At 49.5% G+C, this 27,330-nt stretch overlaps 9 protein-coding genes across 9 annotated transcripts; 4 read left to right on the top strand and 5 right to left on the bottom strand.

Moving 5' to 3' along the window:
- Positions 1 to 824: 824 nt before the first annotated feature.
- CTRU02_207219 (polygalacturonase) lies at positions 825 to 2,317 on the bottom strand (the record flags this gene model as incomplete). The annotated part of the gene is made up of 4 exons (XM_070204854.1): positions 825 to 1,150; positions 1,248 to 1,756; positions 1,821 to 1,963; positions 2,027 to 2,317. 4 exons carry the CDS (start codon positions 2,315 to 2,317, stop codon positions 825 to 827), a joined length of 1,269 nt encoding a protein of 422 aa, XP_070061387.1.
- A 1,380-nt stretch (positions 2,318 to 3,697) lies between these two features.
- Positions 3,698 to 5,934, bottom strand: CTRU02_207218 (polysaccharide deacetylase family protein; the record flags this gene model as incomplete). The annotated part of the gene is made up of 2 exons (XM_036719398.1): positions 3,698 to 4,468; positions 4,522 to 5,934. 2 exons carry the CDS (start codon positions 5,932 to 5,934, stop codon positions 3,698 to 3,700), a joined length of 2,184 nt encoding a protein of 727 aa, XP_036589105.1.
- A 3,096-nt stretch (positions 5,935 to 9,030) lies between these two features.
- Positions 9,031 to 10,620, top strand: CTRU02_207217 (transcription factor thi1; the record flags this gene model as incomplete). Its single annotated transcript, XM_036719399.2, has 4 exons — positions 9,031 to 9,102; positions 9,169 to 9,606; positions 9,661 to 9,986; positions 10,050 to 10,620. 4 exons carry the CDS (start codon positions 9,031 to 9,033, stop codon positions 10,618 to 10,620), a joined length of 1,407 nt encoding a protein of 468 aa, XP_036589106.2.
- Positions 10,621 to 13,360: 2,740 nt separating this feature from the next.
- On the top strand, positions 13,361 to 14,508 carry CTRU02_207216 (parasitic phase-specific protein psp-1; the record flags this gene model as incomplete). The annotated part of the gene is made up of 4 exons (XM_036719400.1): positions 13,361 to 13,658; positions 13,718 to 13,778; positions 13,833 to 14,258; positions 14,310 to 14,508. 4 exons carry the CDS (start codon positions 13,361 to 13,363, stop codon positions 14,506 to 14,508), a joined length of 984 nt encoding a protein of 327 aa, XP_036589107.1.
- Positions 14,509 to 15,290: 782 nt separating this feature from the next.
- On the bottom strand, positions 15,291 to 16,850 carry CTRU02_207215 (homoserine O-acetyltransferase; the record flags this gene model as incomplete). The annotated part of the gene is made up of 1 exon (XM_036719401.1): positions 15,291 to 16,850. The coding sequence occupies one exon, from the start codon at positions 16,848 to 16,850 to the stop codon at positions 15,291 to 15,293; it is 1,560 nt and encodes a 519-aa protein (XP_036589108.1).
- Positions 16,851 to 17,311: 461 nt separating this feature from the next.
- CTRU02_207214 (uncharacterized protein) lies at positions 17,312 to 18,548 on the top strand (the record flags this gene model as incomplete). The annotated part of the gene is made up of 2 exons (XM_070204853.1): positions 17,312 to 18,026; positions 18,088 to 18,548. 2 exons carry the CDS (start codon positions 17,312 to 17,314, stop codon positions 18,546 to 18,548), a joined length of 1,176 nt encoding a protein of 391 aa, XP_070061386.1.
- A 1,526-nt stretch (positions 18,549 to 20,074) lies between these two features.
- On the top strand, positions 20,075 to 21,226 carry CTRU02_207213 (PFS domain-containing protein (phosphorylase superfamily protein); the record flags this gene model as incomplete). Its single annotated transcript, XM_036719403.1, has 1 exon — positions 20,075 to 21,226. The coding sequence occupies one exon, from the start codon at positions 20,075 to 20,077 to the stop codon at positions 21,224 to 21,226; it is 1,152 nt and encodes a 383-aa protein (XP_036589110.1).
- An 859-nt stretch (positions 21,227 to 22,085) lies between these two features.
- Positions 22,086 to 23,792, bottom strand: CTRU02_207212 (C2H2 type zinc finger domain protein; the record flags this gene model as incomplete). The annotated part of the gene is made up of 4 exons (XM_036719404.1): positions 22,086 to 23,307; positions 23,373 to 23,480; positions 23,539 to 23,564; positions 23,649 to 23,792. 4 exons carry the CDS (start codon positions 23,790 to 23,792, stop codon positions 22,086 to 22,088), a joined length of 1,500 nt encoding a protein of 499 aa, XP_036589111.1.
- Positions 23,793 to 24,299: 507 nt separating this feature from the next.
- CTRU02_207211 (AAA family ATPase) lies at positions 24,300 to 27,036 on the bottom strand (the record flags this gene model as incomplete). Its single annotated transcript, XM_070204852.1, has 9 exons — positions 24,300 to 24,751; positions 24,805 to 24,834; positions 24,911 to 25,031; positions 25,132 to 25,210; positions 25,270 to 25,305; positions 25,360 to 25,540; positions 25,599 to 25,785; positions 25,839 to 26,204; positions 26,257 to 27,036. 9 exons carry the CDS (start codon positions 27,034 to 27,036, stop codon positions 24,300 to 24,302), a joined length of 2,232 nt encoding a protein of 743 aa, XP_070061385.1.
- Positions 27,037 to 27,330: the final 294 nt, after the last annotated feature.

Here is a 27,330-nt window from a genome sequence, read left to right as displayed (position 1 = left end):
TTCTGTTTAGTCAAAGATGGTCAAGCAATCGGATACCCAAGGTGCTGTGAGAGGTAAAGTTGCGGGTTTTGTTGAGAGGTCAAAAAAGTGGCCGATGGTACCATTTTCTGCGAATCTTGTCTTGAGTCGAGCCCCACCCCGCTGATGAGGGGCTGCTGAGCAAGTCACGGCGACTACCAACATTCATGTTGCGTAAAAGATGTCGACAACCTAAGAAGAGTTGTAAACCACAATAACGTAAACTGCTGAATTGTCAACTTGGATTCGTCAGTGAGCTTAGTACAAAGAGAAAAATGCCATTTATGTGGTGAGTAAAAGACATCGGAATGACAATAACATTTCCATCACGGCTCCAGATTCGAGCAAAAGGCAACGCCTAGGCTCAGGCATCATTATTAAAATTTCTGATGAGAGAATTATTTGCGAGGCAACCCCAGTTTGGGTTGTAGTAACAAACGTCGTGGACAAGAGAATTGGGCCTTATGACTTGAGTATCCGCTCGCAGATATGTGCACTAACTAAGGTAGCTAAAGATGCCAACTTGTCTCACATGGCTGTCAAGTCTGTCACAGCACGCAAATCCAAAGTGTATATCTCTAAAGTCTTTATGGCAGAGCAGGATTTGACTCTGGCACAAAGTTATGAGTGTGCTGAAAGTTATTCAATAGGAAGGGGGTTGGCACTGTCATAATGATTGAAGGAGTTCCGGTTTCAACATTTTACAGCTGGTCCTATAAGCAAACCGAATCATTTGCATACAGATGGCCGCTCTATGCTAGAGCCATGAGCATAAGACCGATTGCCCAGTCGCAAAGTATGCCATCCTAACTGCACTCGAAGCCACGCAAACTAGCAACATCTCTGCACCGATATCGTGCAACAGCGGCCCCGGTGGTCGTGTTTTTCAGATTGACAGCTTCGATGGTAATGTCTTCGCAGCCGCCCGCCCCTTTGCTACAATCCATGTCTGCAACATAACTAGAGGCCCCATCCCCTATCCACTCACGAACCACCATGTCCGAGATTTTGTAGGTGCTGCTCTCGCTAAAGCTTGTGCATTGCCCGATTACGAATGGCGCTTGCTGCACTTGCGTCAGATTGAAGTCGGTCAAGGCTGGAATGATATTAGTGATAAAAGTTTCACAGGTAGCGAAGAGTATCAAAACTCACTTGCGTTCCGAAGGTCTATTATGGGTATTTCAGATTAATTGATGTTCTGTTATGATGATCACAACCAAAAGACTTACAGCCAATCCCCCCTCCACCACCATTCGGTGGGTAGGATACTTGGTCACCCGTCCACGTCTTGACGTAGGCGCCGTGTCGAGTTTTGAAGCCCTTAATTCGGCGAACAGTAACGTTCTCGACGCGTTCGAATTCGCCTTTATACTGGCCGAGACTACCGAATGCAATGCCAAGAGAACGGTCAAGGGTGGAGTCCTCGATCAAGATATTAGTAGAGTTGCCCTTTATGGCGATGGCGTCGTCTCCGTTTCGGATGTACATGTTGCGGAAGGTGATATGGTCCGAATTGATGGTATCTGCTCCGTCAGTGTTTCTGGCGGGGTAGCCATTAGATGAAGTGCTGTTGATGTAGACCCCGTCAAAGAGGACATTCTTCGACCACATGATTGCCATGGTCCACATTTGGCTTTGAACCATGCGAAGATTGCGTACCGTCATGTCCGTTGCTTTCCAGATTGCCAGAGCGTGTGGTCGATCCGGATACATGGACTGCCCCTTGACGAGATTGTACCTAATTGCATGTTAGTGTTAACCCATGTCCTAAGAACAATGGTAAGGCTCAGGCGTAGATATACCAGACTTGGCCATTTCCATCCAAAGTCCCGTAACCAAAACCATCCACGGTGATGTTTTTACCGCCTAGAAACCAAGCGGCAGAGCCATTTTGGAAACCAGTAGGCTGGGGGTTGCTTAGCCAGTAGTCCGTGTCATCACTCCACTAGAATTAAATGTCAGTGATGGGGAATCTCTCTATTTCGGTTTTCACTGAAAACAACCATACCAACAAGGTACCGTGGATCTCGATCTGAGTATTCTCCAAATCCGTCGTGGTCATCATACGGCGGATGTGATATGTTGTGTTTGAAAAAACAATGCGACGATTCTTGCGGCACTCCTTGAATGCGTCTAGTATCGCCGGGGAGTCGTCGGTACCGTCATTGTTTGCTGGAACGGTACAGGTATACACTGCTTTGGAGGCGGCATCATGAGGTTTTGAAGCAGAGACTAAAAGGTATGTGCCCCACAACAAGAGGAAGAGGAAGGAACGCCCAATGAACAGATTCAGCCACATGTTTACAGGCTGCCAACAGAATAGTCAAGTATGAGGGTGTGATTTTCTAACAATCGAAATACTTGTCGAATTATGAAGGCTTTTAAAGAGGTTAGGCTGACTTAGAGACAGGTTCTCATACTGTCCCGAGGCAAAACTATCCCGAAGCCAATGGCCCACGATACCGAAGGCCAGTTTTTCATGCTTCAGAACAATGTCATGCGACGATAGCGGGGGAGATGAACTAGCGCTGGAATTCCACCAAGTTGTGATGATGTGGGCTTCCGTAACATCCAGAGATGCCTCGAACCTAGACCTCCCCCCCCCATATTGCGCATCTCAAAATCCAAATTCATACCAGCAACTGTAGCCATCTCTTCAGTAGCCCCGAGGATCCAGTCACATTTCCCCTCTTCGTTCTCTAGATAATCATTCAGCTTTTGCTATGTCATCATGTTACACTGAGCTTTAGCCTTCTCGGTGTTCTATGGCATACATAAATTACGTTGTATTCGACGACTAAATTGTCGTGCAGAAGGATCATCAGCGTAAACCCCCTTTATAAAACCCGGAAACGAGATACTCGCCAATCTCGATTAGATGCAAGATAATGTTTCCACCAATACACACAGCAGAACACCGGTCTTTCTACCAGTACACCACCATCGTCGACCGTTGACTGGTGGACTTGGGACGCATTCGGGCTACAAAGCAGCGCGAGATGCGAATCATACGTCAAAACACACCCCCCCCTGCTGGTCAAGCTCAAAAGGCCTTCCAGATGAGGTATGCAGCGTGGATCGGATAATCCCGATGCATCATTCTAGGCAATTCCCGCCTAGGCTCGCCTAGTGAACGTTACGTTGGGTAAGTTGGCCGTAGCCAAGGCCCCCCGGCACACATTTAGTTACTGGGGACGTAAACAACATTGTCCCGACTATATTGTAGCACCACAAACCAGACATTGACTAATTTATTCAGCTGCAACGGCACTTCCGTACGCGGTGCTGCAATTGGTCGTCTTTTTACCAAGGCGTCTCATATATGATGTTACTGGAGATCTATGACTCGGCCGTTGGTTCACCACTTGCTGAAAGATTTGCAGAGCTGAGTGAAATCCAGGACAAACCTCAATTACTCTTGCTTGTTCATCGCATTACCCTGGGAATGTCACTTGCTGAGTTTTGGACATAGAATGGATGCCAAGTTGTCTAGTTTTGCATTGGTTTGAGAAGGCTATATATCACTGATGAAGTAAGTACAACTTTATTCGCTATACAAAAAGTCTACAGGATATAAATAGGAAAAAAGATATTAGTCCAAACCAAAACCACCCCAAGTTCCGGTGATTACATCAGGCCAAAACTCTCAAAAAGACACTACGAAGCCTTGTTTTTTGGTTTAGGTGCACTTGCCGAACAGGGGCTGGCAGCCGGTACCGCAGTGGGCAGTGGTAGTACCGCAGAATCCGTACTCGGAGCAGCAAGTGCTGTCAGGGCAGGTGTATCCCTTGTCACCGCCGCAAGAGCTGTCGGGGCTGATGCCACCGGAGGTCTGGGTAGCGGCAGGAGCGCTAGCGGTGGCAGAGGCACCAGAGGGAGCGGGGGCAGCGGAGCCGCAGGTACCGAAGAGAGGCTGGCAACCAGTACCGCAGTGAGCGGTGGTGGTGCCGCAGAATCCGTACTCAGAGCAGCAAGTGGTGCCGGGGCAGGTGTAGCCGTTCTCACCACCGCAAGAGCTGTCAGGGCTGACACCACCAGTCTTGGTGGCGGCAGGGGCGCTGGCGGAGACGGAAGCGGAAGAGCCGCCGCCGGAGGGGACGGGAGCAGCAGCACCGCAAACACCGAAGAGAGGCTGGCAACCGGTACCGCAGTAGGCCTGAGAAGAACCGCAGAATCCGTACTCAGAGCAGCAGAAGCCGGCTTGGCAGACGTAGCCCTCAGAGCCGCCGCAAGCGCCATCAGGTCCAATCACACCAGTGGGGGTGGAGGTGCTGGTGATGGAAACGACAATCTTGGAGGCGGTGGCAGTGGGGGTGGAAGTGCGCTTGGTTCTGTACCAGTTGGCCTCAGGGTCGCCAAGGCACTCACCGACGGTGACAGCACGGAGGTTCTTCTCCTTGATGATACGGAGGAACTCAGGGACGAGGTACTCGGCGGTGTTCTGGTGAACCTGTAATATTGTTAGAAGACTAACTTGATGAAACGGCTTGCAGATCTACTAACCTCGTGGGCCAGGGCAATGGAGCCACCGGCGTCAACGCCCTTCTCGAAGATACCGACACTGGTCAGGTTGCCAAGGGGTTCCTTGTTGGCGTAGTCGAGGGAGTCAACATCGGCGTGGATGACGTGGTACTCAAGAGCCTTGAGGATGGAGAGAGTGTTGTCGTTCCAGCTGAAGTAGGGAGGGCGCATGTACGTGGGGTACTTTCCGATGATGTTGATGAGAGCATCCTCAAGCGAGGTCATCTCGGGAATGATGTCGGCGTCGCCCAGAGTGGAAAGATCAGGGTGGCTGTACGTGTGAGAGCCGATCTGGTGACCGTCGGCAACCATGCGCTTGATGGCACCCTGGAAATCGTTGATGTTGCCAAAGTTCTCTCCGTTGACGAAGAAGGTAGCCTTGGCACCAGCCTCAGCAAGAAGGTCGAGGACGTGGTCGGTGTAAGTGAAAGGACCGTCATCGAAGGTGAGGGCAAAGTCACCAGGGACAGTGCACTTGGTGATGGCAACGCCGTAGGGGATGGTAGTTGCCGGGGCGGTAGAGCTGGGAACGGGAACCGAGGCGGTACCGTTGCTGCTAACGGGGACGGTGGTGCTGACGACAGGCTCGCTGGGGAGGGCAACGCCAGGGATGGTAGTGAACGAGGGGGTGACGGAGGCGATGGAGGTGTTCACGGGGTAAGGAATGTAGCTAGGAACTCCGGGAACGGCGGGCTTGCTGGGGTGCGAAGGGTAGTTACCGCCGGGGTTGGAAGGCTTGCTCGGGTAAGGAGGGTTGTTGCCACCGGGGTTGGGCTTTCCGGGCCACGAGGGAGTCTCGCCGCCGGGGTTGGTGGGCTTACCCGGGTTAGAAGGATTGTTGCCGTTACCACCGGGGTTGGCGGGCTGGGAGGCGCCCGGAGCGGAGGGCTTGCCAGGGTAAGAAGAGTCATCACCCTTGGAAGGAGACTCATCGTCGGCAGCCTGGCTGAAGGCGGGGGACTGGCCGGGGTTGGAGGGCTTGCCGGGCGTGGTGGGAGTCTCGCCGCCGCCGGGGTTGGAGGGCTTGCCCGGGTTAGAAGGGTTGTTGCCGCCGGGGTTGGGCTTTCCGGGCCATGAGGGAGTCTCGCCACCGGGGTTGGAAGGCTTGCCCGGGTTTGAAGGGTTGTTGCCACCGGGGTTAGGCTTGCCGGGCCACGAGGGAGTCTCGCCGCCAGGGTTGGTGGGCTTGCCCGGGTACGAAGGGTTGCCACCCGGGTTAGAGGGAACGCCGGGAATGGTGGTGTTCACGGGGAACGGGGGGTAGTGAGAGGTGGTGGTGGGCTTCGAAACGGGGAGCTCATCGTCGCAGTAGGTCTCGTTGGAGGTCTGGCGGCGGAAAGGAGAAGCGGCGGCTCCCGCCACGAGGAGGGAGGCGGTGACGGTCTTGAGATGCATGTTAGAGAACGAATGACTAGTTATTGAGTATTATTATAAAGAATGACTTGTGGTTAGATAACGAGTGAGTGACACTGTCAAAACAACAATGCGGCTGACAGAGAGCTGTAAAGAGAGAAAGAAAAGATCCTCCTCGAAGCGTCACGGCATGCGGGCTCCCATATATCCCATCTTTCCCATGCCAAGTCTGCAGTGCCCCCTTATGCGCGAAGCCGATGCCAACGTCTCCATCATGTTCATCCCGTTAAATTGCCAAGATTCACAGGCAAGGATATTTAGTCTCAAGTGCCAAAACAAGGTCGAGTCATGGAGGGGAGACCTCGCGAGGCGCACACTGCCTTGCAGTGGAAAAGAAAAGAAACCTGGCCAAGTGAGACTTGGCGCCTGCAGAGTTGTCCGGGTCTCTGGGAAATGGAGAAGGTACTAAAGTCCCATCATTTAGCTGCAGGGCGGGAGATGGGATGGGAATCCCGAAAATAGTAGGTCAATGCACCCTGAAGCCTGCAGAAATTTGTCCTTTCTGTTGGTGATGTCGTCTGGATGGCCAAAAGCAGGCAAGGCCCTTTGGCCTCACACGAAAGGTGCCAAGAGAATCACTAACATATTATGGCGGGGCCCTTTTTAAAGGGAAACGCACAAATGTAAGTGTTGATGGCATGTCGTCAAGGCCGTTTGCCGTGCCCCGCCCGTTAGACTTTTCAAATTGTTCTTGGATAATTTTATGAGTCGCAAACCGGCCAATCGATGTTGGCATGAGTCAATGGAAGCCCACTTCCAGGTCCTTATTAACTAGCTTAATACGGCACTCATATCGCCGACGTCTCCGGTGCTTCGCCGACTCCCACCTTACGATCCCCCCCCCCTCGAATGCTCCTCTTCCAACGGACCTGTGAAGAAACCCGAACCACATGGAGGCCGGTGCAGCCAATTACTGCGAGGCCGCGCGGAGTTCTCCATATGACAACTAAGATGAAAACCCATGGCCTGGCCGTCTTTGAAGGTTTAAATAATGGGCCCGATGGCTCGCCCCTTTCGGAGGCAAAGATTCAAACAATATGGAAGTCGTCGATCTTTCTCTTAGTTTATGAACTCGTATATCTTCACATTAAGCTTACCGTATGAATTTAATGTTCAGCACGGGCATCTAGTCTAGAAAGACGGCTGATTGTGTCTGTTTTTACATAGAACACGTCACTTCACTCAGAAGGATTGCATTAGCTTGCTGAGCTTTTCAGTCGCAATTTTAAAAATCAAAAGGACAAAACCCCAAAAGTACCTTTCGTTGTGTGATAGACACGTTCGAGGCGACCGGTTGTGAGAGTACGAGAAGTCGATAGTGGTTCGCCAGCCAAGGGGGGGGGAGGGGGCCACTGGGCTGGGCGTCAATGTGGGCGGGCCATGAGGGGCTGAGCAAGGGTTAGCTGCTTGTTTGTTGGAGTAAACAGGCAGGTCTGCAGGGGTTGGGGCGGTCACCTCTGCAGGTACAGCCGTTCGATTATGAGGTCCAGAATTGCAGGAAAACAAGGACTCCTTGTTTTCTCACCGGCCGGGGGGGCGGTCAATGTCTTTTGAAAGTGACTCGAGACTGCGTTTTTGTCGTTCTGGTTGAGCGCATCCAGCAATTATTTGTCTTAACCATTCAAAAAGAGAGTGTTCCCGCTGTGTTGAATGTCTCACATCCATCATACAGACGATAACCGAGCTGACATTTCTCGTTTCTTATCTTTCTCTCGCAATAAGAAATGCTCCGTCAGCCTTCACCTAATTCGCCGCCCCTTTATGCATGGTCCTTTCCCATCTGTCCCAACCAGCGTCTCTCTACGCCTGTCTGTTCGCCTTGGCGCATAGGGCCAGTAAGTCGGTGGGGATTCACTGCCCATACGGAGGTCCAGGACTTGATTAGTTGCACACTAACCCGGGGGCGACAACTGCACTGTGCCTCAGCCTAGCTACACCAAGCAAATAGAAGTGATCTCTCACAACAGCCAGCAGCCATTGAGGCTTCGGGGGTTGCAACATGCTGGGGCTGGTTTAAAATTAACACCTATTTCGTGCAGGAGATTCGGAACAGCACCTCTCAAACTTGTGAGAGTGTGAAGGAACAGAGGCTTGAAAGCTTTAAGCTGGTCGAAATCATTGACAATCACTCAGTCTCAATAGTAGGCTATCAACAAAAGGCTGAAACCCACCAGCATCCTGGCAGAAGTGGTATGAGAGGGCTGAGGGTCCCTAATTCCAACCGAAGGATTCGGGTTCGGTACCATTCACGCAAGATAGGCTAACAGGGAGGCATGCGCTAGTGAACAGTTCAGGGCTGCTTCTCCCTTCCCCACAGTAATCGCCGACTTGGACTGCGGCATATTGGCCGGCTTGGTTTTCAGATATTGCAGGAGATGTGACTAAGCAGGGCAAACACGTGTTGATACGGATTGGAATGTAGAACCATTGAGACATCACGTTGCTTCCAGAAAGCTTATTCATTATCGATCGGCATTATAATATGTGCACCTACCATTTTCGTAACTCCCATCGGGTGGGACTGAGACGACACAGCTGGCAGTCCGCACTTTTCGTATGAAATAATCCTCGGCATGCCGCTTAGGTTTGTTGCAAGAACTTTACTATATAATATCGACAAGAAGCTTTGTGCTATTGACGGATATACGCTTCATTAGATTGATGAACTCAAAAGACGAGAAAACGATAGTGTCGGGTGTGTAACATTCACCAACATATCTTCTTACTTTATCAACCGATATTGCACCCGCGCAGGGCTACCTACGAGCACTACCCAAAATGGCTATGGGGCCCCCTTTTCTCACGCTAACAAACAAAAGCTGCAAATGGGCTGATGTAATCATGGCCTGCGCCACACAACAACGTACTTGTTATCGCCCCGTAACTTCCGTATGCCCCCCCCCGGTATCCGCGGCTTACCTGACCGGTGAGAATCTTCCACTCGTTCCGAAATCCATATTTGTAGCCCCGAAGCTTTCGGGCACCCTTGACGTTCTATATTCCCCGAAAAACGGCCTCCGTGTCCGATGGTGGGCAGATTTTCCAACTTGTGGTTCCCCCAACAGCCCAGCCGAACAAATGCCATGCGGGCAGCTTGACCGGCGACGTGTCGGGCACCGCTGTGCACCTTGCAAAAAGTCGCATATCAAGGTACCTAGATCTTTTCACAATCTTTTCGAGATAAAATTGCAATATGAATGTGTTAATTTTGGGCAGTGCGATGGTGGCCGCCCTTGTTCAAGCTGTGTTACACGCGGCTCCGAGTGCACCACTTCCAAGGCCTCGTCGAACTTCCTGTTCGTGCCTCAAGGGGGTCCTTCCAGAATCCCCAGAACCTTGATACAGGACTCATGGCGGTACATCAGTACATACTTCCAGGCGATGGGCTCTCTCATGCAAGCATCTGTCTTACGGGGCGCTGCCGTGATAGCCTTGTCTCATGAAGACGAGAATGTCAGCCGCACTTTGTCCATCGTGGGAGCCTTGTACGGTTGCCGGAACCCCCAAGTCCTACATATCAATGCGAAAGAGAGGCGGAAAGTCATGAACACCTGGCTGCGACAGAGATCTCTTATCGAACTGGAACTGAAGAAGCCTGAAGTAGCCAGGTTTACCCCCATTTTCATCAGCGCCATGTTGCTAGCAGTGGTCGAGGTCCGCACAGTTGAAATCAATTCTTTTTTTCAACATTAAACTAATCTGTAACAGCTAATGTTATGTCAAGAGGATGGTCGTTTCCAAACATGGCTTTCGAGAATCTCAATGTTTCTGAAGGCGTACAGCAAAAGCCAGCCAGCCTCCGCATGGACTCCGTTCGAGAGAGATTTAGTTCGCTTTTTCAAGTTTCTTGACATTCTCTCTGCCATCGCCCGGGTCGAAAACCCCGTTGAACCGCAAGTTCTTCCAGAGCCGTGGCCGGCGCGACCACTCATGTTGGAACCAGCTGGTCGTGTTGTAACGGGTCCATCTTTGGAGTCGCGAATACTTGATGGCCTGCTTTCCTCCATGTGGCAATGGGCAAACTTACAGCCAAGGTGGGTAACTGAAACACGTGGACATGTTTCTTCTTCTTTTTTTTTTAAATCTAACGATATCAGGGTTGTGGCTTGGATATCCAAAATCGAAGCACATAAACTCCTGCCACAGAAGGAAGCCGATGTATCCAAAGAGTTTATCGACCTGAAAGTACAAGGCTTGGATATAGTTTGTGAAGTTACATCATTGCAGTCCCGTATGATCGCCAACCTCATCCAGCTGTCTGAAGGGCCACAAGACGGGGTTTCTGCCAGCGTTAGTCCTTACTACAATTGGGCCCTTACAGGGCTGTCTCACATGTTTCAACACGATGCGTGGCAGTCACTTATGTGTGATTTACCCGTCATGTCTGATGAGGTCCTGCATCAGCAGGCTTTGGCTGTCCTCGGACATGTCGAGGAGATGATCGATAAACTAGGGCTCGACCTAGCCCTTTTCCTGCCATTTGCCGACTTCGTCGGCTGGGAGATGGTTACAGCGGCAGAGAAGCAGAGAATGTTGAAATTCCTCGACACCGTCCAGAGCCGTGGGTTCAATGTGGCGGATGAGTTTAAAGTGTACCTTTTGGGGAACTGGCAACCCAACCAACCACAGGCTTCGCAGAAATTGCTTGGTAAAATCAAATGTTTATAGAGGAGATTGGGAAAGCAACTGGTTATATCTTACGAATAGCGTTAAATAGACGGTTATAGATTTCATATCTACTTCATTTAAACTGTCTTGCCTTACAGAGAACTCATGGAAACGGCGAATTCAATGTTTCGTCCTTTTTGTTTTGCGCTTGTCTCTACTATTTCCGCTCGCAATGAACGACGATAGTTTATGCCTTTGAAGACATCCGGTTACAGTATCTCCCAAGTCATTCTGATCAGGTTCCGGCTTTAACAGCAAGGTGCCTGCGAACGAGGATAGTGGAGGTTGTGCCCGTGTGTTGCTACGTAAGGTTGTCACAGATGAGGCTCTGCTCTCTTATGCCTGGTATTCTCATTCGATAGTTCCTTCTAACCAGCCTTATATCTCATAGAGAAGCGAGATAAACCCATTTTCGTCAAGTCGGGGTGAAACCAATCAGTGTCAGAGGAAGGTGCGGCGCAGAGTGAAGAGGTTAGATGATGGTGACTGTATTCATCTCTGGGCCTCTTAATCCCCTTTTGGGATTGACAACCCATCTTTAAAGTTTCCATTCGCCACCTGCTAGGCGCTGGTTCCACCGGTACCGCCTGTGTTACCTTCTGACTACAGACCTCCGACCCCGACCACCGACCACCGACCACCAACCGCCGACCCCCGATTCCCCGAGTCCCCGATTCCGCGCCTGGCAATCAGGGCTTCTGCCCCCATTACTCTTTCCAGCTTCTGTGTATGACAAACGTAACAGCAGTGTTCATTAGTAAAGAATGCTACATCGTAACGGCAGCAATAACATAATGATAGATGTACGACTTCGGTATCAACAAATGTGTGTGTGTGTGTGTGTGTGTGTTGTGGGGGGGAGTAGCTATCGAGTCAAGGATTTCAGCCTTTCCAATAGTGAAGTCATCTCGCATTCATTGGGGTAACATCCAATTTTGTATCGAAAGGAACTCTCACCAAATTCTTTGGAATTCACAGGGCGATAACAAAACCTCAGTGAAAGTAGAGAAAAACAAACATCACTAGGTATTTCGTAGACTCTTATTAATTCCAGAATCTTCACACTCAAACATGAATTAAACGCTAGAGTTAAAGGTGGAACCTTCAGGTCTCCTTTCTCTCTACTTTACCGTCTAAATTTTACTCTGTGCACACTCAGTGCAAGCTCCTGATCAATCAGCATCTTCGACCGAATGTTGTCAACCATTGAGAAACAGATGCACATTATGCGCCCAAGCAAGCAATTCATATCTAGTAACTAAACAAGAACGGTTTCAAGTCATTGAACTGGTCGTCATATAGCTTTTCTGACACGTTTAATGTTGACAGTTATGGGGATAATAATCAAGAGCCGGCTGTTTTGGTAGTTCCAAGTAGCCAATCTTTACACGACATATACGACAAACTTTCCAAAATTAGATGATGCTATGATCCAACTAGTTGTGTAACCTCTCTGGATGAGAAAGTGACTCTTGGCAAGACAATTGCATATGCAAAATGTAAGTTCCATAGTGCCTAGAGGTTCATGGTATACGAGGTCCTGGAGAAGGCTGTGTGGGGGCACTTATGTGCCACGTAACCTCTCGCATTCCAGAGTGACGTAAGAACTTGGGAGTCACTGAGCCAGTTTCCTTCGCGAGATTTTGGCTTTTTCAGGCATGTGTGCTACGCTGCGCCTCCCGGTGTTGAGGCTCAAGGCTTTATCGAGTTGGGGTAAAGCTATGTCGGTAAACAAAAAGAGGGCAACAAGGCTCTATCGCGACGTTTTAACCGGATATGGCATATTTCTCGCGTCCACCCATGATAAAGTTAATCTAGTCCCGCTTTATTCACATGGTTGACAATGGTAAGAGAACGAGAAAGTCTTGGAGAATACGCAATAAGATTCCGCAAACGCGCTCGTGTCACGTTCAGTGTCTCCCTAGCCACAGCCCTTAGTGGCCACGTTAAAGACGAAGTAGCGGGAATCGGACGACCCACGCGAACGGGAGACCCACACGAAGCTAGCGTCGCGACATTATTTCCGTTTGAGGAAAGGATGAGCCAAGGGTTTGGACGACAGCTTGGTGCACTCCCCATCTTAGCTTCGGGCAGCCACGAGGTTCCCTGGCCCTCTGTTGTATTGGATCTCATCAAAAATTTGTACCAGGCAGTCGACTGCAACGTAGAGATGAATGATTCTTTTCGCGTTAACTCAACTCAACCCAATCATCGATTGAATAAAACATGTCAGCGTAACCGGCTGAAGCCTTAACTGAAAACCCACCCAGTCAACTGGATTAGTAGTGCCCCAATTATGCACCTTTGCGCCACCACGGCTTATTATCTCAACGTCATTGAAGACCGGGGCATCCGGATGGTGGCTACGGATTTTGTCACCCTTAAAAATGTTGTTTTCATCGCCCGACGAAGCAGGCTAGGCTAGCGGCTTAAGTAGATGCCGCCTTGCTGTATGGTACGTTGTGTAGAGACCGGCCAGCCAGCGGACCACTTCCGAACATGTCTGAGCCACCATTCTGACGCGACGAAGCTAGTGATTGTCGGATACCCATTCACGCCGAATCCTGCGGAAGATCGGGCCTGTCGGCACGCACACCTTTATTTTTATTTTTATTTTTTAATCCTTCTTTAATAATACTAAGGACCGAATGGCTAGTCTAGTACATATATAGATACCCGCCCTACATCATCGCATGCGAGATATGATGCCAACGACGCATCTTTGTTCGATCCCATCAAAATGTCACGACTACCCGACGGCCTCATTGCTTTCGGTCCACAGGCTAACTGTACCCTCGAACTCTGCCCGATAGAATGGAGTATCCTCCAATACCGACCCTCGGTACCCGCGAGCGCTGTTTTTATCGCCTTCTTTTCAGTCGCCTTGATAATACATGCTGTGCAGGGCATCCGGTCGAGAACATGGGGTTTTATGGGTAGCATGATAAGCGGCTGCGTTCTGGAAATTGTTGGCTATGTCGGACGGCTTTTGATATACGACAACCCATTTGACTTTCAGGGCTTTTTGATGCAAATCAGTTCGTCTTCCATTTTGGCCAACAAACTGGCGGACTTTCGGCGCTAACGGCCGTGATAGTTTGTATTACCGTCGCGCCGGTATTCTTTTCCGCAGCAATCTACGTCCTGTTATCACAAACGTAAATGACCCCTGTTCAAAGTCCGCAGAGGCATCGAAAAAGCAACTAATCAATTTCCCGGCACAGAATTAACCATCTAGACCCCTCGCTATCCCGTGTCAAGCCGAAACTCTTCTACTGGATCTTTATTCCTGCCGATATCGTCTCCCTCATTTTGCAGGCCGTTGGCGGAGCCATGTCATCAGTTAGCACCACAAAGGAGGCTGTTGACCGCGGCGTGAACATTTCCTTGGCCGGCTTGGTCTTTCAGGTCTTCTCACTGCTGGTGTTCTCGGCACTGTTCGCAGACTACATGATAAGATATAGCCGCTCCATGGGCCGGACGAAGATGAGTGGCAAGCTCAAGCTTTTTCTCCTCTTTTTGGGGCTCAGCACTTTCTTCATCCTCCTCCGATGCGTCTACCGCATCGTGGAATTGCATGAAGGTTATTTCAGCCACTGGTTCCGGGACCAACCGCTTTTCATTGCTTTGGAATCATCGTAAGAACTCTTCCTTTACGTTGTGTGGTGCATTGGCTGACAGTCCTGTAGCGTCATGGTTATCGCCGTATTTTGTCTCAACGTGGGACATCCAGGATTGATTTTTGGCCGCGAGAAGTTGGGCTCGAATGACTCCTCCAGCTATGCTCTTGATGATGCTAGTAAGAGAGACACGGATAACAGTGAAAGCGTGTCTGAACCCAAGCCTTCGGAACCTTCAAGTAGTAGGTCTGGAGAACCAAGATATTAATAGAGTAGAGACGGGGTTTCAATCAACTTTTTGGTTGTTGATATGCATGCATTTCTTTTTAGAAGCGTTAGAAGTAACTTAATCAAGTCGCATTATTGAATGGAAACCTTGCACTGTGTAGTTAATTCAGCGTTTCCTCTTCAACTTTATTCATATCTTCCGGACCTGTAAAACCAGAACCTCCGGACCACCCACACTCTATAGCTGATGCATAGCCCGCTGTTTAACCGAGGCGGCACACGTCCTACCTACCTGACCTACCTTATCTGTCTGGGGGCTATCCCCTTTCCTTTGTGTAACCTTTCCTAAATAATATTGAGCGCCAGGTCTCAAGTTTGCTCAGTTGAGTGCTCATTATTGGCCATCCAATAGCAAGACATTCCCTATCCAGTGAAAGAAACTCATTGAGGCAAGTCAAATACACAGCGCATATCTCACTAGAAGTGCCATATACAAGATCCAGGAAAAATGACAGTGTTCCATTTCCTTCGCCGCACAACGGACAAGCGCCAAAGGTAATACAGAGCTGCATACCTTGGCAATGTAGTCACCCTACGTATAAATACAATGAAGAATCTTGTGAATAAAAGTAAGCCTTTTTCGCTAAACCTGTGCTAATGTAACAAATGACGTATGGTCGAATCTTAAATAGCCATGTAAGCCACTCTCCTTAACTCCTCCATCCTCACACACTCCCGGATGGCATGCAATTAACTTTTGATACATGATATTTACGTTGGAAGCTGGTGACGATAGTATCCTTGGTGTTGGATTTTGTCTGATCAACCCAAGAAGTTCTTCAGGTTTCCGCCAATGTTCTTCAGATCCAAAAGGAAGGTGTCATGGCCAAAGAAACTCATCTCCTCACTCAACTCCACGTGTGCAACGTTTCTGTTGCCAGACAGCTTGAGGGACTGAGCGATTTCCCTCTGCTGCCAAGCGGGGAAGAGAATGTCGCTGGCAACACCAATGACTAGCGCGGGAGTATCTCTCAAAGGCGCGAGACCAGCGATCAGATCTTCAGGAGGTCTGGAGGATACTTCCACGGGCTGGTCCGAAACACCAGCATTGGATTCGGGCTGCTCCTCGTAGGGAATTTCGGGGAGAGTCAGGCTGCACGCGGCATCATTTCTAACAGGTGAAACTCCGGACTGAAGAAGCTTCTCACGCTCTGCTCTCCTCGCGCTGGCGGCAAGCTGGTTGTCCCGGCCGAGATCAAACAAGTCCATCGCCTTGCTGACGTAGAGCAGACTGTTGGGATCGTAGGTCAGACAGAACTTCTCACCTGCATGATCGAGGTAGGTCTCGATCAAGAAATCAGGGCACAGCGCCGGCGGCTTGCTGGGGTCTGCCCTCCTCCTGCCAAACCGCTGCTCCCACTCTGGTCCCGAGCGGTAGGTGACGGTTGCAATCTCTCTTGCCAGCTTCATACCGGCATGGGGAGGGACTCTGCCATAGTAGAAGCCTCTGTTCCAGTTAGGATCCATCATCAACACTTGCCGCTGCGTGTGGCGCATGGCGATGCTGTAAGGGTGACTCCTGGCGCAACCGCTAATAGAAGCAATCCTGCCGACACGGTGGGGGAACAGGACACCAGCGGCCAATGACTGCATTCCACCCATACTGGAGCCAACACTGGCATACAGCTTGTCCACGCCAAGTCCATCAAGCAGGCGGAATTGCGCGCGCACCATGTCCTCCATGGTCAAGATTGGAAACCTCGTCGCATATCGCTGGCCGTCTGCCGGGTCGACACTGCTCGGTCCTGTCGAACCGTAGCAACCTCCAATAACATTCGTGCAGATAACATGGTATTTATCCGTATCCAGAGCAAGACCAGGTCCAATGAACTTTTCCCACCAACCGGGTTTCGGGTTGCTTTCTGTCGAGTGCGCGTGAGACGAAGCAGACAGACCAGTGTGCAGGAGGATAACGTTCGACTTGTCGGCATTCATCGCACCCCAAGACTCATAAGCGATATCGAACTCGGGAAGAACACCGCCCCAGTCGAGCAGGAGGGGGTCTTTGCAGTGGTATATCTCGGTCGCGCCGGCTGTGTAGGATGGCTCGGGGCCACTCGACTCGTATCTCGCCTCGAGACTTGCGGATCGATTCTCCAAGGCGTCCAGGCATGGAAACGCCATGGCTGGGTTGGATGCATCGCCAGGGCTGCTCGACGCCTTGCGCGCCGGCTTCGAGTGGAATTGTCGGGAGCAGTGGCGGGCGCCAAGCGGTACGGCCGTGACAGGCGGGGAGCTCCGAAAAGCGGACGGAGCTGTGGTCCGGGGAATAGGTGTACGGACCTGGCGAAGTGCCGCCGAGGCAAGCTTCTGGCACTTCATGACTGTAGATAATAAATTGGACTTATGCAAAGATCCAGGATATGGTCAAAGATCCCTCGCAAAGATATATATATATCGACGCCTTTCCCAGTCTTCCCTCGGCTGGTTTGTAAGCTGTAGCTATGATGGCAAAGCTCCATTATCGGCAGCTAAGATGGTGCAATTTCACGTGAAGATAGTAGATAAGATAACAGATAAGGCCATCTTCAGCGGGGTGATGGTTGAGCTTCAGGTTCTAGACGCGCTGCCTGGCCCCACTCTCAGTGACTCTCCCCACTGACGTCAATTTAACCTTCCATTTTAGCACCAGTTGCCCCCCGGCTGTGCTCCGACCCTGAAGTTGCCAGCTAGTCATGAGCTGACGTCGCCTCCACATGTTTGCTGTCGCGTACGCCACGAGCTTCCTGTTCTTGCCTACTAAACTTTAACCCCTCTTTGTAATATTATCCCTTGAGATACCCATGTCGTCCTTCTTCTCATCTTTGCAGTCCTACGTGAGGCCACTCGCAACAGTCGCAGCAGGTGTTATCATTGCCAAAATCATGAGTACCAATAGCACCTCGCCAGACGGCGGTGCTGGCTTATCAGATGGAGATAAGCCAAACCAGCCAGGGCAATACAAACCCTCTCCGATCGATGTCATCGTAGTCAGAGTAACGCTCGAAAGGGCTTTCAATCTTCCACCTGAGCTCTTGGACCTCATCATTGATCAAGCCGAGTATTGGCCGCACTCTGAGGCCAGCCTCGTTTACCAAGTACAGACTGCCCGCGACGCACTACGCATCGTCGGCGGAACCGCCGAGGGAGAGAATAAGCTTCTCGTAAGATGTCCCCCGATCGGATACGTCGATTACAAGAAGGTTGGGGAGGCATTCAAGACGGCTCCGCTTCCGCCCAAGTCAGCAGACGGCTCGGTAGCGACAGAGCCGCTGCGGAACTTGACACTGATGGAACCTTCGTCGAGCCCAACGGAACCGACACGAGAAGCTCCGAGGGAGTACTTTACTGGTTCGATGACGCAGCCACCGGCGCTGATTCACCCCGTTCGGAAAATCGTCTTCAAGTTCAGAAGCAGAGACCAGGGCTGGGGTGGTTCGTATGATGATCAGGGAACCTACCACGGGTCGTGGACATGGTTTGAAGCGGGTTTGGAGAAGTTTGATAAGGATCGCAAGTGTACGTTCAATATGTCTAATGAAGCGACGAGATTAGAGTGCTGACCACTGATTCGGAATAGGCGACGGTTCATGTAAGCAATCCGCGTCGAAACAACCCTCTGATTCCGAACCCCCCAATTCCACAAATTCCGATCCCTCCAACTCCGATCCCGAAGCAGCGAACCTGTGCACTTGCGGCCTCCAATCGGTATATCCTCCCCTCGTTGCGTCACCCGATGGGAAGCTGGCATATCACCACCACGTAAAGCCCCTTGAGAATCTGAAGATACAAGCAAACAAGACCGCCACTAGAGAATTCTTGAATCACGAGGTAATATGGTCGTGGACCGACAATATCCACCCAGAGTCAACCGAAGGCGATCACCTGGAAGAGATTGGCCGTGGACGGGGTACAGGGAGTGGGCGGTTTGTCCGTAGCTTAAAGCTGGGTGATGTGGTGACTGTATGGGGAAAGGCAAGGTTTGGTGGCTGGTGCAATCATGTGGAGAGCGTCAAGGTGGAGATCTACTGGGCGATCTGAGTCTAGTTGGCCATAAGGTAGGTTTTTTTTTCCTTTGCTTCCCTACGAAGTATTAATAGTCTGTAGTTTTATGTGCAGTTCAAAAAACAAATTCCGTTGCTGTTGGTCCCGTTGAGAATACAACAACTGGCCCCATTGGACAAATCCATGAACACGCTCATTGGCTGGCACTGAGCCCCAAAGAATGCCAGGAATCATGCTCCACCAACGCGCTCGATCTGGGCGCACATCTCATCCCACCAGCCATTCGCAGGCGCTTAACATGATACGTCAACTACAGTATGCCCTTTAAGTGACAAAAAAATATATCCTTTTCTCGGTCGCCAGTCAACAAGAGCCGATCTTATGGATGGCCTGCCGAGAAACTTCGTTTTGGAGCTGGAACGGCAGGTTTTCGAGATCGAGTCACGGGAGGTGGACTCAAGTGAGGAGCGCGAGGTGGTTGAGGGCGTTTTCACCCTCAAAACTCAAGGAGATGACTGTTCTCGCAATTTGAGATTGCTCCGGGCTTCAATTCTCAGTATGTATCACTTGCGTGTCAAGCCACAGGTGAATTTCAATCTTACGATGGCTTAGATTGCAACCCGGGCACAAGAGACTGGACCAGGCTGTCACTGCCAGAAAAATCACTCTTGTGGAAAATCCCAGCGTTTTGTCAGCCTTCATCTCGCCTTTCAGATCCCTCTTATGCGCGACGAAAGCTTGATGCGTTTCTCAATGTTGTGGGGAGCTTGGGCCTCTCGTCGAAGACGGGCAGTGACACCGGAAGCCTTTGGCAAAACAAACTAATTGAAGAATGGATAACCTCTGACAAGCCGTCCTCAATCTTCTTGGAGATTCCATTCGCGTCAGCTGCACGTGTTCGACGCTTTGGACTGGAATTGATAGATCACCTTGAGAAGTACCAACCAGTTCTCCACATCCTCGGTGGCTTTCCTCCATCTGAAGCTAAGAGCCTCTTAACCCTCCTGCAACCAGAAGTGGTTTTACGGCAACTTGCTATACAAGCGCTACAGCAAGTCAAAATGGACGAGTCTTTATCCTTCCTAGTCCAAAATCTTGACTCTTTCAAGACAGCGAAGACCAGTCAAGATTGGTTTGATCTCCTGCGAAAGATTTGCTGTAATATTCCTAAACTAACAATAATACTTGATCTATCGGTTGTAGATCCAGAATTTGTTGATCAAGTTAGAAGTTGGCCAGCGGAGTTTGACCATCTCACTAGAAAGCTCTGGGAATCATCATCTCCAAGCTTCTTCCAGGTGATGCTTCTGGGGCCTCCACACATGTTTGCGGAATCTCGCGATCAAGGGCCACTTGTTTCTACAGGAAATCTACTCGGGCCAAAGCAATTATGGTTGCCGTATCGGTCACCTACGAGACCTGAGCCGCGAGCGTTTGAGCCCCCTACTTCAGGGGAGGACCCAGGGGCCGTATCGATGGTAACTAACCAGGAGAGGCATGTCATACTGGCTTACACTCAAGGAACTAATGACTAACGCTCTTTGGACAGCTCAGTAGACATCATGCAAGATACGCAAACAATAACCTTGGCAGCGTGTTCCACCAATAGCTCTCAGAACGCCGCTCATGGCCAAAAGCCTGAGAGCATCCTCCAAAAACCAAAAGAAGCAACAGAACGGTTGACCGAGTCAACCTTCAGCCGAGAAGAGGTCCGGATAGTCGTTGTGTGTGCTTTACCATTGGAAGCCGACGCTGTCTGCGCTCTCTTCGACAAACCTTGTGATGCGGATCTCAGTGAAATGAAGGCCCCTAGAGATACCAACGCTTACACCTTTGGCATCATCGGCCGGCATCCTACTGTGGTCGTTCACATGCCTGGGATGGGGAAGACCAATGGTGCGATCACGGCGACAAAATGTCAAAGCAGCTTCCCAAACGTGAAGCTCGCACTAGTCGTGGGAATTTGTGGTGGGGTTCCTTTTTACGACAAAGGAAGGAAAGAGATCATACTTGGGGATGTGATAATCAGCGAAGGCCTCATCGCTTATGACTTTGGGAGAAGGTTTCCAGACAGCTTCGTCACCAAAAACTCCCCAGGAGACGCTTTTGCCAGGCCCCCTGTTGAAGTCAGGTCGCTTCTTAACAAGCTCAAGTGCCGAGCTGATCTCCGGAGATTTCGAGAGAGGACGTGTGAGCACCTCGCATTCCTAAGACAGAGTCCCGATTGCCAAGCAGTGTACCCAGGCGCTACCGAGGATCAGCTTTTTGAAGGAACATATGTGCATAGGCACAACAACCCGGATGCTTGCCAAAAGTGCTCAAATCCAGCCAACGTTTCCAATAGCGTTTGCGACCAAGCCCGAAGTTCGTCATGCGAAGAACTCTCCTGCGACAAGGCTAAACTCGTGCCTCGTCGGCGGCTTGAGGATATCATGCGCGGCGCATCGGTCTCCGTGCCTGCTGTTCACTTCGGTTATATCGCATGCGGAGACCAGGTTATGAAGTCAGGAGAACACCGCGACAGGATCGCGGAGGAGAATGGTGTTATTGCGTTTGAGATGGAGGGCGCGGGGGTTTGGGATACTTTTCCGTGTCTTGTTATCAAAGCTGTATGCGATTACGCTGATAGTCATAAGCATAAGAAGTGGCAAGATTATGCTGCTGCCACAGCAGCGGCTTGTGCGAAGGCGTTTCTGCAGGAATGGCACATTTAGATTTCGAAACAATGCTACAGAGTTGAATTATACCTATATAGATATCGCGGAAAATGTGACTTTTGTTTCTCCGCTGCGAAGAAAACTGTGACATCACCTCAGGACTCACTTCGACGATGTATGGTTTCTCGTTAATCCAGCAATTGGAACCCTCAGGATCCGAGAAATCATGCCTAATAGAGATAGATACTGGATTACCAACGGCCTATACGGACTTGCAATGCCGCAATTAACACACTCCTAGTGTTTGAAGGGTTTCAACCTGCCTACTAGCAAGTTTGAGGTTATACACTACTTGTGAAGGCATTTTTTGCTGCCGGCAGGGCTGAGAAAAATACTGAGTATTACAGTAAATAAGTCTTTTAGAATGTAGACCGCGGCTTGTGTAATCAGTTTTGAGTTAGCTAGTCGAGTGAGCTACATGTAATGCGCCAGTGTGTGCATGTGTGGTATTGGACTGGCCACAAGTGAGCTTCTGGCTAGCATCACACCACCAAAAAAGTTCCGCTATACTAATACTTTTACAGCACAAGCGAAATCTTCAGATTAATCTGTTTTTTTTTTTCTCTTTTTGACAAGTTACATTTGGTCCTAGATTTGTAGGTTCTCTTTGTAATTGTTGGTATCACAGCATACCCGTGAAGTGAGATGAACTGATGGGGAAACTGGTTGTCTGTTGTTCTGTATGTCTATGTCTCTGGAAGAAGTTCTAGCAGAAGTGCTGGAGGAAGTGGCTGTCGGTCTTATAGCCGTCAGCCGGTCTGCCCGTCACGTGGGCAGCCCGGGTGCCGGCAGGACTGCCGGCGACGGAGCCATTTCAACCCGGAGTTCCGGAGTTCCGGCTATTCCAACAGTATTACTATGTCTCAGGCTTGTTTTTCCTGCTTGTTTTGGGACAACTATTCAATCTCTCGCCCAGATCAGCAAACAGTAAAGCAATCCGTGCATCTTCGCCGGTTGTGTTATCTTTAGAGATTGTGGAGTGAATTGAGATAGAAGAACTCAAGGCGACTTTTGGTTGGAGCTTCAAAGGAACTCTTTTAAGCTGCTCCTGAGCCTGCGGTATGCTCATCTCCTTCTGTATGGCGGCAGCCCATTGTCGTTGCTTGATTTGGATTATGAATGCTCTAAGCTGATCATCGGTAAGGCTGGCAACCTTAGGGTTTGCGTTGCGACAATTTATGAGGTCTTGGGGCGTCACCTGCATAAGAAGCGCATCGTGAGGTGGGATTGGTAATTTTGAAGTCTGGTCAGGGTCTTGCTGACCGTGGTTAAAGTCGTCCTTCTGGGGTTGACGCAGATGCTGGGCTGGATGTTGATGCGAGTTTTGCGGTTGCGGTTGTGGTTGCTGTTGCTGTTGCTGTTGCTGTTGTGCCCCCGGTGACTGTTGCAGGTTGCGTCTTTCTATCTGTCTCTGCATATACTCGACAAATTGCGTCCTTTGCACCCTATCAAGCCTATATCTTATTGAAGGAGAAACATTAGTTTGCTCCGCCCATTTCCAGACATCTTTCCATTTTCTCGCTTCGGGTGGAACGCTATAGTAATATCCAACCTGCTCGAGCAAAGGCGGCGGGAGATCCATAGAATTCATCCTGAGCTGATGAACTGATGGCATGGGTTCTTTAAAGTCTTTAAGAAGAGACAATACAGTTTGCTGTTCTTCTAGGACCTTAAAGCTTGGTTCGTTCTCTTGTACTTGTTGTGATACGTTGTTCACGTCGGCCTGTTCGAGCTGGTCCTGTACCCGAATCATATGGGTACTCGGGGCGTCTTCTAAATTATTTATTGATCCCATCTGCTCTTTGGGTTGAGGCTCTTGCGGTTGAGTCATTGAGTTAGACAGCGTATCTGTTGGGAGCTCGTACGTTGCATTTTGTTGTCCAACGGGCATGCTTCCAAGCGTCCCATGCGAGACCGACTGTTGTTCGCCCTCATTGGATTGTTGATTGTCAGTGCCAGTAGAAGGACGATTTGGCCGTGGTGCATCTTTTGAGAGTAAACTTTCAGCATCCGTAGAATTTGAATGAAGTTCCAGTTGCTTGAGTGATGACTTGGTGGTTTTAGTTCCTATTCCCTCACTTATCATTCTGTTAGTGAAGCCGCCGATGAATCTGCAAGTTACAGGCCAGATAATCCGACGTACTGGCTTTCAATATGGCGTCGAAGTGAGTTCCTGTTATTGAATTCACGGTCACAGCCAGGTTCAGGACAGACACATTGCTCCTGAAAGTGGTTCGAAGCTCGATGTACTCTTCGAAAATGTCAGTCACTATTCTGCCTGCTCGCATTCTGGATTGATATTGACTTACTTTAGTTCCAATGCGTTAAGAAAAAACTGTTTACGGTTGGCAAAGACTCGTCAATTATAAGTTTCTCTCTACTCCTTCCAGGACTTCTAAAGAACTCGTATCTGACGTACTTTAGGAGGGCGGCAAGTATGGCATCTATGACCTCTTGCACTGTTCTTTCCAATTCTTAAAGGTCGATTACTCGGAACTTTCGGGTCCGAGAGTCTGACTGGGCGCTGTCGGGTTTCAATATTGGAACCTTTACTGCTCATCATGTTCTTGTTGCTCTGAGGACACTTTCAACACATAGACTCTCAAGTGAGTTCCTGGCAGCTGTGGTCAGATCACTCTGTGAAATGTCGTATCATGTGCTGGTAGAAGTTTTCTAACAGAATGATAGAATGTATTCCCTGAAGGTGGTTGATCGAAAGAATGTTTGTTCGCGTGACAGGCCTAACGCTCGGCGAGGCTCCAGTCAGGAGGGGCTGATCAGTTTAGCGGCTAAACCACGGCACAGGGAGCGAATCAACTGAGATTCCAAGAAATGATGATATCTGACAAGAACGGTACGTATCCATGATGCATTATACAAAAGTTTGAAGTTGTAGCACGTTCAATCATATGTTACCATCCATCTGTGCTAGATCCTGTTCAAGTTGAAAGCACATCGTACTGGGTCACGGGCGAAGAAGTTCTCTTGAAATCGAATTTCTGAATGGTGTTTGAATATATATTTGCCAGGCATGTACCGAATCGTGTCAAAAGGCCTTTCCGTCAACTATCTACCGTTCCCCTCTTCCGCGACGAATATCATCTGCCGTATACCCTTGATGTATCTCTTTCAAATACTCATCGAATTTCTTTGCCTCGCGGATTACCCTATCAACATGAGCATAGCCTAATGGCTGCTTGCGATGAAGCGCTAGTTGTCGAGCTGTCGAGATCGCGTTACGAATTTCTCGTCCATTCAGGTTCGTTTTTGCAAGCTCAGGAATCTTGGAACGGATTTCTGCTGCGTTAATGCCACTGTTTTGTCTCATGACGCACTCTTTGTCGTCTATTTCTCCGTCAGAGCACTGCTTCGACTCCAGACTTTCGATGCGGTCTATAAAGGTGTGCCAGATCTTGACACGCTTGGCTTCATCAAGGTTCTGGTACCGGAGGTTGAGCTGTATGCGCGACTTGAACGCTTCATCAAAAGTCCCTACACGATTACTTGTAAGAATTAGAATGCCTGCAATATTGGTTAGTTCCACCTGAGATCCCCGTCACGGATCAGGCCCTTACCATCGTAGTACTCAAGAACTCGAAGAAACACTGATTAAAATGGCAAGTCAGTTGTATTCTAGAGCTAGGCATCTATAGCCATGCCAAATGCAATACATATTCATACCTGAGACAAGTGCATTTCTCTCCAGACTCTGAAGAGTACGTTCCTCTAAGAATACATCGGCTTCATCAAGGAGGACCACTATGGAGATTAGGGTTACGCCCAGAAGTGGTTTCTTGTCGACTTACCACAGCCCCATGTTCTTCCAAGGAGTAGGACAGTGTTCAGATACTACATGCTATTTAGCAAGTCGTTTGATTCTGCATGCCGCAAGGCGAGCTTACTTTCTCTACGTCTTCAGCCTTAGTTCCGATGTCTCCGCAAGTGACTCGGTAAAGCGGCTTTTCCGCGATCTCAGCCACACTATTGTTATCAATTAGCCACGACAAAGAGGAAGAGTCGAAAGCTGGATTGGCTGTCACCTTTCAGCCGTTAATGTCTTTCCTGTTCCAGGACCTCTATACGGTTGTTAGCTCAAATAGCTGGCACGTCGGTATTCTTTTATGCCATACCCGTGAAGCAGTATAAACAGGCCATTTCCCTTTCCGAGTATGAGATCAGTATTCTCGTCTGCTCTTAGCTTAGTGGTCACAACGGCTTTGACCAGCTCTTTGGTATCATCATCGATGACCAAATGCTCGAACGCACGATGGTTCCATGTGACATCCTCGATAAACGCAACATCCAACTTGACTGCACATGATTGTCAGTGTTGATATCTGTGAGGCATCAGAGCAAATAAATTGCTTACCCCATTCTTTCTTTTGCATATTGAATCCAGGTATGGTAGTTGGAAGACACATGAAGAAATCATCCTCAAGAAGAGGATCATCTTTGGCCATAATTTCGGGCCCAATGTCGTCGACTTCTATGTCGCTGCTTTGATCAGGGTGAATTTGCTGGTATGTACGATAATCAACCATAAATCTAGAGTCAATCTAAGCGTATCCAAATCAGCAACAGTCAAAGCTGGAGACATGGTATACCCTACCGACGGCTGTATACCATCTGAGAATCGAGATGAGGAGACATAGTTTCGATGTCGACATTTCCAAAACATTTTACCGCGGCTCCGCAAAGCATCGACTGTTTCTAGGTTTGCGTGTTCCATGGGATAAATGGAAAGGTCCTCAATAAGGAATGATTCATCATCTCCGGCCTCTGGCAGCTCATCGATGTCAAACTCTTCCTCGAGTCGACTAAAGCCGCCTTGAAAGTTCCATGAGCCAACCCTGATTGTCGCTGAGTAGTCAGAGCCAGAACGATTGATAACATCAAGCCAGTCAAGCGCGGTAACCCCTCTCAACTGATGCAGCTTAGATCCTGCAGCTTTAGATATGAGAATGCCGTCTGGGATCTGGTCAAGGTTAAACTGTGAACGGTAATTTCGAAGTGCCAATCAAGCTTACAAATAGATATTGGAGGTATTCGGCTGTGATTCTGTGATCGGCAAAAAGAGAATCTACTGCTTCCCACTCATTCTTCAACTGGCCCTCAATGTAATGTTTGAAGACGTCAAGGTGGCTCTGACATTCTGGACTGAGCGTTTCAATGGCATCTTTGATTTCCTCTCTTCGATGAAACCACCATAAGTATGGGTAAGCGATATCAGTCGTCTCAAAGTCCTTGTCAAAGCTTGGGTACGGAATATTGTTCAATGCTTCGTCAGCCAACTCCTCCAAGCCCTCAGATAACTCGTCCGATACAACATGTATGTACTCCGATCTGAAAAACTTTGAGGAGTATGAACCTGGCAGCTCCAAGTCATCTTGGTGGTCAGAACTGTCATGACCTGGACCCCCACAGCATTCTAGTTTGCGGTAAACGATGAATGTGATATCTTTGTTTCTTTCAAGATGAAGATCGAGGTTCGAAACGACATTACTACCCCTGAGATGTGCGTTATACTTACCCCCCTCTACCACCCAGGGCTCGTCAAAATAAAAACCCCTTGAGCCCGTATCGTAGCAGTAAACGCTATAGATTATCTCGCACCTACGAAGGTCGAGCGTTGCTGGTAATGTTTGGTCCACATTCCTAGCTTTTTCAAGTAACTCCGCAGCAGATCCCTTGGCGTCGAGTATGTCATTATCACCCACAGCAGTGTCGAGATTTAAGAGGTTGCACAGCTCCGCTCGCCAGTCAATCGTCTGTATGGGACGGTGTTTCAAGGGTTTCTCGGAGGTCATTGGCTCTTTGATAAGGTTAGCTAGTGTCACTTGATATTTTAGACCTTCATCTTAACCTGGGCTTGAGCTTTCAAGACTCCGCTCTCGTTTTCGCAGAGAGGAGCTCACTGCCTTATCTGTAGATTGAGCAGTTCTGCTTCGTTTCACGCGGGACGATGAGCCATGCGCGTTCTTGGGATATGATACCCTCGGCCGCTTCAAATTCTGGTCGCGTCCAGCCATATTAACGCGCGTTACTATGAATTGATACGCGAAAAAAAGCTGTTTAGTATGGCTGACGGTAGCCTTGTCATG

Source organism: Colletotrichum truncatum (genome assembly GCF_014235925.2).
Source record: "Colletotrichum truncatum strain CMES1059 chromosome Unknown Contig_0004, whole genome shotgun sequence".
Classification (NCBI taxonomy): Eukaryota; Fungi; Ascomycota; class Sordariomycetes; order Glomerellales; family Glomerellaceae; genus Colletotrichum; species Colletotrichum truncatum.
This window is presented reverse-complemented; position numbering and strand designations above follow the sequence as displayed.